This window comes from Carassius carassius, chromosome 30, assembly GCF_963082965.1.
Source record: "Carassius carassius chromosome 30, fCarCar2.1, whole genome shotgun sequence".
NCBI lineage: Eukaryota > Metazoa > Chordata > Actinopteri > Cypriniformes > Cyprinidae > Carassius > Carassius carassius.
Window position 1 is genome coordinate 27,756,000 of NC_081784.1, and position 10,118 is coordinate 27,766,117.

The 10,118-nt window shown below is 37.3% G+C and overlaps 1 protein-coding gene across 1 annotated transcript in view; it reads left to right on the plus strand.

Moving 5' to 3' along the window:
• The window catches only part of LOC132110988 (leucine-rich repeat-containing protein 1-like), a 49,909-nt gene extending 40,439 nt beyond the window's left edge, over positions 1-9,470 (plus strand). Inside the window, exons 11-14 of the mRNA XM_059518142.1 lie at positions 2,599-2,714; positions 4,324-4,496; positions 7,337-7,479; positions 8,114-9,470. Coding sequence (XP_059374125.1) covers positions 2,599-2,714; positions 4,324-4,496; positions 7,337-7,479; positions 8,114-8,272 — 591 coding nt within the window. The 3' untranslated portion in view covers positions 8,273-9,470. The remainder of the gene's footprint in view (positions 1-2,598; positions 2,715-4,323; positions 4,497-7,336; positions 7,480-8,113) is intronic.
• The last annotated feature ends 648 nt before the right edge of the window (positions 9,471-10,118 follow it).

A 10,118-nucleotide genomic window follows, 5' to 3' on the forward strand; every position in this document is an offset into this window, starting at 1 on the left:
AACATTTATTGGACAGATCGCACCAGTAAAGGAGGGGGAGTTGCGATCTATGTCAAAACGGCATTGAACTGCACTTGGATTGATTCGATCAGTAAACCAAAGTGTTTTGAATTGTCTGTAATTAAGTTACATCTTCCTAATGGTGTGGATTTTACAGTAATGGGATGCTATCGTCCACCATCGGCATCTCACGAAGCTTTAATACTGCTGTCGGACTATCTGAAAATGTCTTCAGACAATGACTTTGTATTATTGGGAGACTTAAACTGGGACTGGTTATCGAAAACTTCAAACGCTTTTAAGGACTTCTGTGATGGCCTAAATATTTCGCAATTAATCAACTATCCAACTCGGTTGAATTTAAAACATATGGAAAATTCTACTCTGCTTGACGTTATCCTTACAAATTCTCCACAAAAGTATTCTTCATTTGGAATATTTAGTAATGATGTTAGTGACCATTGTACAGTAGCCTGTGTTAGAAATTGTAAACTTCCTAAATATAAACCCAAGTTCATTTTTAGAAGAAACTATAAACATTTTAGTGAGCAAGCCTTTTTACATGATTTGTACAATAGTGATGGGTTCCATGTCTGTGATATGGCAGATGTTGATCTGGCATGGAAGTATTTTCAAACAAACTTTTTAACCTTGATTAATAAGCATGCACCTGTAAGAAGATTAAGAGTCCGCGGTAAAGATAATCCATGGTTTAATAAATCAATATCCTCCTCCATTAGAGCAAGAAACATTGCCTGGACTAAGGCAAAAAAAAATAATAATGCTAGTGACTGGGAACAATATAGGGCATTAAGGAATATTTGTACAAAAATTATAAAAATGCAAATATACCTCAGTCAGGTTTTAGACAAGGACATAGTACTATTACTGCTGCAATGTCAGTCACAAATTACATTATTACTGGATTGGATAAAAAAAAAATCATGTGTTGCACTTTTTATTGATTTATCCAAAGCGTTTGATTCTGTGGATCATGATCTTCTTTTGCAAAGGCTTAAATGTGTAGGTTTTAGTAGTACAGTTTTAAAGTGGTTTTCAAATTATTTGACTGGAAGAACTCAATGTGTGTCTGTAGATAATTATACTTCTAATCCATTAATAGTGAAGACAGGTGTCCCTCAAGGTTCAATTTTGGGACCAATTTTATTTTCTATTTACATAAATGAACTTGGTGTAGGATTAGAGACCGTAAAAGTACACTTTTATGCAGATGATACTATCATTTATACAATGGCTTCATCCATAAAAGTGGCAATGGATCCTTACAGAATGCTTTTAATTTATTTCAGACTTCACTTGATAATCTAAAATTGGTGATGAATTAAAAAAAAAACTAAATACATGATCTTCACACGCTCCAGATTATCACTAAATGATTTTATGATTAAAACTTTTGATGGTACTCTGAGAGAGTCGCATCCTATAAATATCCTGTATGGTTTTCCATACAGAACTAGGTAGATCAGCCTTCTCTAATTATGTTCCTTATGCATGGAATGAGCTTCAAGGTATATTACACATGAAATATGTTCCATCTCTCATTTCTTTTAAAAACACTTTAAAGTCTGTTTTTATAGAACGGTGTAAATGTTTTAGTAATTGATTGTGGGTTGTGTCGTCTTTCAGATTTGTAAATTCTTTGTATGTTTATTCTATTGTGGTATGTATTACTTTGTATTTTCTGTTTTGTGCTGACTATCTTGGCCAGGACTCCCTGTTAGAAGAGATATTGTATCTCAATGGGACCTTCCTGGTTAAACAAATAAAATAAATAAAATAATTAAAAAAAAAAATAATAATCATACAGGTTTTTGCTGGTCTTCAGTGCATCAGTGGGTGTGCATGGTTGACAGGTTTGGAAAATTAAGTCTGGCAACCCTGAGCGTGAAACATCAAGGAGGCTTGTAACCAATGCTAGAGAACAGAAATGCCTATTTTAAATAATAATGATAATAATAAATCAATATAAATACCCAACTGGACAATATTGCAGATGATTAAAATGATTTATCGTGCACCCTTTTTTTTTTTTACAATAAAATTATTACCTCTAAACTTCCAGCCTTGAGTAAAATATTTTTTTCCAGCTATTGAAAAATGAAGCATAATAAGTATTATTGACCACTGTGCTCAAATTTTAGCATAATTCTTAACACGGATGAAAGTCATTTAAAAAATAAATAAAAAAAATCAGTCAGAAAGCAAATGTTCACGTTTGGTGTAAATGGCTCCATAGGAATCCGTTGCTGTGAAATTTTTCATGTTTGAGAGCTTTCATTGCAATTTAGCTGCCCTTTAACTGTAGTTCAGACCACCTCTAATTGCTTCTAATTTTAGCTCTGCAGGCTTACTGTCACTGAAACCACTCATTTAGGAAAGGTTTGCTTGCTGATAATGCAGCTGTGTTTAATTTATTTTGTTCACTGCTGTCAGTCTTCCCAGTCATTTCCTGCACATATTCATATGCTGGTGCAGCTAATGTTGTGTTCTTTTGTGACAGGGTAATGTGCTGATTTCCAGAGCGTTTCGCGCTGGTCACAAAGGAATTTGCTCATGTTGTTTTGTGATTGGTTTCAGATCGGTGGCTGCTGCAGTCTGAATGTTCTCTGTGTGAGAGAGAACCGTCTGACACGGATCCCTCCCGAGCTTTCTCAGGCTACAGAGCTGCACGTGCTCGACGTGTCTGGAAACAGGTTTGTCAGAACAAAGTTATCTCACGGGGGGGTCTGTGATGTAGACGGAGTCATCAAACAGATCGATGAGTTCTTTTGACACAGGATGTGTATCATTGCATCACTCTGTAGTCATATATTTATAAATTTCACTTTAAATCAATACAACTTTCGTTCATCTTCAAAACTAGACTAAGGATATTTAAATGAAATATGAATTATTTTTGTCTTTCCATTGAAATGTTTAGAGCACTTAGAAGACATGCATGACATACATGGTTTAATTTAGGTTTTTATAGACCTACAAAAACTGATCAATGGACATACATAGAGCACATGAAACAGAAGCTCAAACAAGAATGAGAAACTAATGAGGATTATTATCTTACATAACTATGGTTGAGATATTTATTATTTTTACTAATGTTTTATGAGCTAACTGTAACGTCAATAGTTTGGTGCTTTTACACTTCCAATACATAAAAATACAATGCAAATGGGAAAAAAAAGCAAAAAAAAAATCTCAAAACAATCTAACAAGACAAACCAAACAAAAATACATAAATTAATTTTATATGTAAATAATAGAGCTGTTAATAGATTAAAGAAAATAATTCATAATTAAATAATGAATCCCAGATAACATTCAAGTTTTAAATATATTTTTATATTGCTGTAATTTCACATTCAATCTTCATTAAAACCTTCTACTTGTCCCCTGCCTGTATTCGATCCTGTGCACTGATTGTATTGCACCTCAGATTTTTCAAAGTTGAGTGAAAGTTTTATGGATTGACATGAGGGTGAGTAAATGACACTGTCTTCATTTATGGGTGTACTAGTAGCCATATCACCCTGCAAGACTGGTTGGCCACTGAAGCTAAGCAGGGTTGAAGCTGGTTGGTATCTGAATGGGAGACCTCCTGGGAAAACTAGGTTGCTTCTCGAAGAGATGTTAGTGAGGCCAGCAGGTGCTGCTCACCCTGTGGTCTGTGTGGGTCCTAATGCCCCAGTGTAGTGACGGGGACACTATACTGTCAAATAGCACCATCTTTTGGATGAGACGTTAAACCGAGGTCCTGACTCTCAGTGGTCATTACAAATCCCAGGATGTCCTTCAAAAAAGAGTAGCGGTGTAATCCCGGCATCCTGGCTAAATTTGCCCATTGGCCTCTGACCATCATGGCCTCCTAACAATCCCCATATCTGCTGATTGGCTTCATCACTCTGTCTCCTCTCCACCAATAAGATGGTGTGTGGTGGGCGTTCTGGCCAATATGGCTGCCATCGCATCATCTTGGTGGATGCTGCACACTGGTGGTGGTTGAGGAGATTACTATGTAAAGCGCTTTGAGTGCCCAGAAAAGCGCTATATAAATGTAAGGAATTAATTTATTATTATTATTACATTTATCTATACACACTGTTGAATAGGCCTCTCCAGACTAACCCAAACGTTTTTATTAAGCAGTATTGCATAATAAAGCCTGTAAAAACACATGCCTCTGCCACATAATAAGACTAGTAGGAGAACATACCAAATGTCCTGCTTTGAGAGTTTGCAGTAACGACATTAAAGAGAGGCAGAAGCGTTTCTTGTGAATGATATTTTGTCGGTTTCTCTGTGAAGGCTGCTCTACCTGCCCTTGACCCTGACTTCTCTACGACTCAAAGCTCTCTGGCTGTCAGAGAACCAGTCTAAACCACTGCTCACCTTCCAGACGGACGTGGACCCTGAGTCTGGAGACAAGGTTCTGACCTGTGTACTCTTGCCTCAGCAGCCCTGTGAATCGGAAAACAAAGGTAAAGCTCTGATACGTGTATTACTCTTAAAATATCCTGTAAGCTGTTTTTCCTGAAACAGTGTGCAGGAAACGTCCCCTCTATCCGATATTTGTGAATGTGTGTTGAGAAATAACACAGTCTCTGTGGCAGTCATGAAGAATCTGATTTCAGGACATAAGTGGACCTGGCACATTATTCATGTTGGATGATCTGGGCTTTTGTGTTTGCGGACTGTTTTTGGTGACTGGGGGGTTTTGTAGGCTAGAGGGGGTCAGATGTGGCAGAAGTTAGTGATACTGCTTATAGATATAATGTAGGAGCCTATCCTCCATACATCTGTAAGTAATATCACTAACTTCTGCCACATCTTTCCCCCTGTAATCTACTAAGAATGGTAAGATTGGCCTAAGAATGTAAACATTGCATTAAAAGATGAAATGAAAAAAAAAAAAACACACATTACAGGAACAAGTCAAATGTTAATGTTCTGGTGTTGTCACAATGTCAAACATGGCAAATTCAGAGACAATCCCACATTTTTATATGGTCATCATGCCTAAAACTTTACATTGTGTATTTGGCAGCATGAAAAATAAAAGTTTTATTCAATTTATGAATCGGTTATATAATGAAAACGAGCAAAGGGCCCCCCTTTATAATCGATGAAGCTGATATCACTTCAGCCACATTGCAAGCTCATTGTCTGATCAGTAGACCTCGTGTAGGCCCGCCGTATTTCAGTTCTGCGTTCGTTGTCTTCTGTTTATATTTGTACAGCGTGAAGATAATGTTGTATGAATTTATGGATGAACTACTCGTTTTAAAAACTTCCCGGTCTACTGACATCCGCAACAATGATGCTATACTGCCACTGCAAAAACAGAAGTTCCAAGACAAAATTCTAAAGGTGGCTGCGCACTTGTTTCTCTGGAGTATAAAGCTGCACAATGAATTGAGTTGGGAAAGTTTGGAAACATTGCTTTTTATTTAATAAAAAAATAGAGTAAAAACTGTAATATTGTGAAATATTTTCCATTTTAAAATGCAATTTATTCCTGTGATGTAAAGTGGAATTTTCAGTATCATCACTTCAGTCTTCAGAAATCATGCCCACTATAGTTAATGACAGAACTTGTACAGAGGTTAGCTAATTATAACCACATACAGTAGAACACATTATTTTAACCGTATTATAATTAGATCAAGATCAAGGTCATAAAAAAAATGTTTTTTCCAAGAAACTGACTAAGGTTCAGGGAGGGAACTGTTAAATGTAGAATCTGCCCTTGAAATGTTTTCCATCCCAAACACCACTTAAAGGTGCTGTACAGTGAAATTGGATTTGAACTAGGTATTGCAGTCCAAATTCAACATATTGGAAAGGGGTTTTTTTTCACCCAGCCCCTCCTCCCCTGACTTGGTGCATAGACAGGTTGCCAGATTGATGACACCAACAGGAACGAGCACACTTGACGATGAATGAAATGAAATACGGTTTGTTTTTCCCCAACTGGCAACCCGGGGTGGTGAAATACAATTGGTCAAAATAGGAGTGGGCGGGTTTCCCAAACCAAAACAGGGTCCGACTATCCGGCCCAGAACGCCCATTTTCAAGGCAGAATAACTGATTGTAGCATTGTTTTTCAGATGTTTATTAAATATTGGCAAAGATATTATGGTATTTCTAAGCTTTAGTAGGTTCAAAAACTTTTATACAGCACCTTTAAGAATCACTTCCGAGGCATGGATAGGCAGTAGGCACTTCTATTACGATTCTGCAGAGTATATCTGCAAGGAGATTCTAACCACAATCTTATTTTTTTGTGGGGGTGTAATTGTCTGATAACATCCTGTATCTGCTCTGCGGCGGTCCTGTGGGATTTATCAGGGGCTCAGCACACCTGTATGATTCGATCAGACTTTGTGATGTGTGAGTAAGTTGAGGGAATGTATAGGTAGCAGGGCTTGCACGGATCAGGTCTTGAGATGTCGAAGTTTCCTCTGGCCTCTGTTCACGCTCATGTGCCGCTTTCTACATGCTGCCAGCGGATTGGACGGCTAAAGAGGCTTATCTCCTCTGAGCTCTGCTCTGCCTCCTCCCACAACCGTCTTATCCTAAAGCCATTGAAGCTTTTATTTTGTGGAGTCTTAAACTTCTCTTTCATTGATGAAACTTGGGGTCAGTGTGAAAAATACAGTAATTCTAAGTTCTCTGTTAGTGTTATTTTAAAATTGGAACTTTTTTTCTGCAATGGAAACACCTGAATTTTCAGCATCATTACTCCAGCCTTTAGTGTCACATGATCCTTCAGAAATCATTCTAACAGGCCATTTGCTAATCAAGAAACACATTTATTTCAAGGTTTTTATCAAAAAACATTGTCATAATTATTGCTGTTTTGTGTTTGTGGAAATTGTGATAGACTACTAGATTCTTATTTTTATTCAGCAAGGACCTCTAAAATTGATCAAAGTGTCAGTGAAGACATCTATAAGGTTTTTAAAAAGACATGAAAGTTTTTCAGGTTTGCTGATATCATGTCATAGAGGGACTCTGAAATCTTTTAGTCATGTAATGCTGCTGTTTGGATGTGTTGGAGGTCAGGTCAGGCAGGGCGGGACGGGGCGAGTGAGGGCGGGTGGGTGTAGGAGAGAGGGGTGATTGTTTCTCTGTAAGCCTGTGACTAACACGGGATTAGAAATGATGATCTCACAACCCTTTTACTTGGAATAAAAATTCCTTAGCATGCTTTGGTAAAAAAAAGTACAGTAAATGAAATAAATAAGGGATAAGCAAAAATGTTTCAACCATGTGTTTAAAAATAAAATAAAAAGAAATCTATGTATATGCTGCGTAGGTTCTGATAACCTCGCCCGCTGTGGTGCTCTGGAGAGTCTGGTGGAGAGCGGCATGCTGGATGACACCTGGGACGACAAAGCCACCAACAGAATGAGCACTATTCGTTTCATGGAGGACGATGATGATGAGGATGACGAAGAGGTGAGGAAGAAGGAGGCTCTGCTAAATGTATTATATGGTGTTTTGAAAAAGTGATATCCAGTGCCTGTTTTAGCAGAGTTTGTGGTTTTTAGTCCTTGTATGCGGGTCTATAGATGACCTCAGCATAACAGATACACACCTTGTTTGCAGGGGCATAAACATATATTTTTTTCCTAATAAAATTATCACTGAAATCAAAAAGCCCTCCTTGATTTACTAATGGCTTTCTTGTCATCAGCTATCAATAGCTAGTGGAAAATCATGGGCTAAATACTGCACAGGATACTTACTATAAAATTACTTCCATTTTTTCTTAAATAGTGTGTGAAACAGATGGCCTGTCCCAATGCCCAAATTTGCAGGCTTTGCACTTGTCTGTTTGCATGCCGTATTTCAAGTTTTCAAAGATCGCGAGTCTTTGGTTACTCAGTGGGACAAACCTACAACATTGAGTTGTAAAAATGCGTATTTTTACAGAGCTTTATTTACAATAAGTCTGTAAATGTTGTTCTTTAACCATCAGAAATATGTCTTAAGGTTTCATGGGGGGTCTTAAAATGCTCTGAAGGGTGTCATAACAGGAAGTGGTGAATTGAATTGCATCCTCCACCGTTCTTTTTCTTTTGTTTCTCAGAGAACATTGTTGCGGCGGGCCACCCCACACCCTGGCGAGCTGAAGAACATGAAGAAGGTGGCCGAGAGCATCCGTAAGGACATGAATGCCGCCAAAGGCCTGGATTCCAACAAAAACGAGGTCAATAATGCTGTGGACCGATTGACCACATCTGTGTGACCGCTTTTACTCCGAGATGTCTCTTACCCGGTGTGTCTTTCCCTGAAGCCCCCACAGAGCCATTCCTCACTGTTTTCTCCCAGGGGCTGATCACCCTTTTGCTGTCCTGGGACTAACAGAGCCCTTTTTCCAGCCCTGCTAACTTGATCAGGGACGAGTCCTCACTACATGGTGCCTTTTCTAAAGACCTCCAGAGCAATAACCTGCAAAGGAATGCATATTTTTACTCTTCAAAATCCAGTGCTTTTCTTTTGGTTTTCTTTGACACACAAAATAGGTAGTTGCACTACAAGTCTTTGCATAAATCTGTCAGAATCTTTATTATAGATTAATGAAATATATTCTTTATTTTTTTATCTTTCTTTTGGTAATACATGGAACCCAAGCATTTTTGGACCTACTGATTTGAAAAATGATTGTATAGTTGCTTGTGAATATTGACACTTTTAAATGTGTGGCAGCTCAGGTGGTGTACATTTTAACAACAACAACAAAAAAAAGATGTGTAGCCAGTTCTTTAATCAGTGAACTTTCCCATTGCTTGGATTCAAAAGCATTCGAACAAAGTGGCAGATTTTTTATGTCATGGTTCATTCTTATCTGAACAGCTTTGTATTTCTTTGTCAGGTTTCTTCATAACCCATGCAGTTTTCAATTTGTGTAAAGGACATGTTAATTAAAGGGCTAATGCGGTTAAGGACCATGACCTGAAACACTCCGACATGTGGACCGAAGAGGGTTAAGGCTGTCCGAGAGACCAGCGCTGTGCTTTATTACGCTAATATTAATTTAGTAACCTGACTTCTGCTGCAGTTCAAATGTGCTTCCAGCTTTTTTTTAAAGCAGGTACAATAAAACTCTTTTGTAATTGAGGTTAAGGGGAGTAAGTTATTGTCTTTTGCTTTGCTTTGGTTTGGGTGAGCAGTTTTTCCCTCCAAGTGCCAGAATGCACTTTTATAAGTAATGCTATCAATTATAATTTTTTTTTTTTGTAGTATATGGTACACTACAGACTTCATTTTACATTGTATGTTTTCATTTGCATTCCAAGAAAAGACATGGTTTTTAATGTTGATTTTTATTCTGTAATTATTTCTTGTAAATGAAGCTGCACAGAAAACAATCGTAACCAGGCGCTGTTTCTGGGCCAGTATGTTTATGATTTTAACCACTGAAATAATAAAATGATTTCATGAAAGCAAGGGTTATGGTTTATTTTTTATACATAGATTTAATATTAAGCAAAAATCCTACAGATGTCTTGCCACTGCTTTTGTTCTTTTCGCATTAATGATAAAGGAATAGTTCAGCCAAAAATGAAAATTCTGTCATCATTTAATCACCATGCTATTCCAAACCAAAGCTGCATGCTGTTATTTTTTTATTTTATCCGGACTCTTACAGTCTTTTTCTATCAATGATTTATTATCTGAAGCTTCAGCCTATTGTTTGTCCACCCTTGCTTGTTTTCTCGAACTCAGAACCTCATTATTTCCTCTGCTCGCACATGTGGCTTTTTCTTTATTGAATATGGAGATTTTGCTGTGTGCTGAAAATTTATAAATTACCTTTATCTATATATAATTTCCATTCCGAAATGATTGGAATATTCAGACAGATACTTAATTGTGCTGCTGAAACACTGGAATGCATATTGTACACTGTATATAAATAGAGATGTATGGGCTCAACATATGGAATAAGATTAGGAGACTGGTCAATAATAATGGTTTATTCATCCATCCATAATACTCTTTTGATATTATTTGTCACCTGATCTCCAAGTTCTTTTGTCCATTCTGCTCTTGTCTTATTTGGCAGCATCAGCTGTGGCAAATTCTTTGAA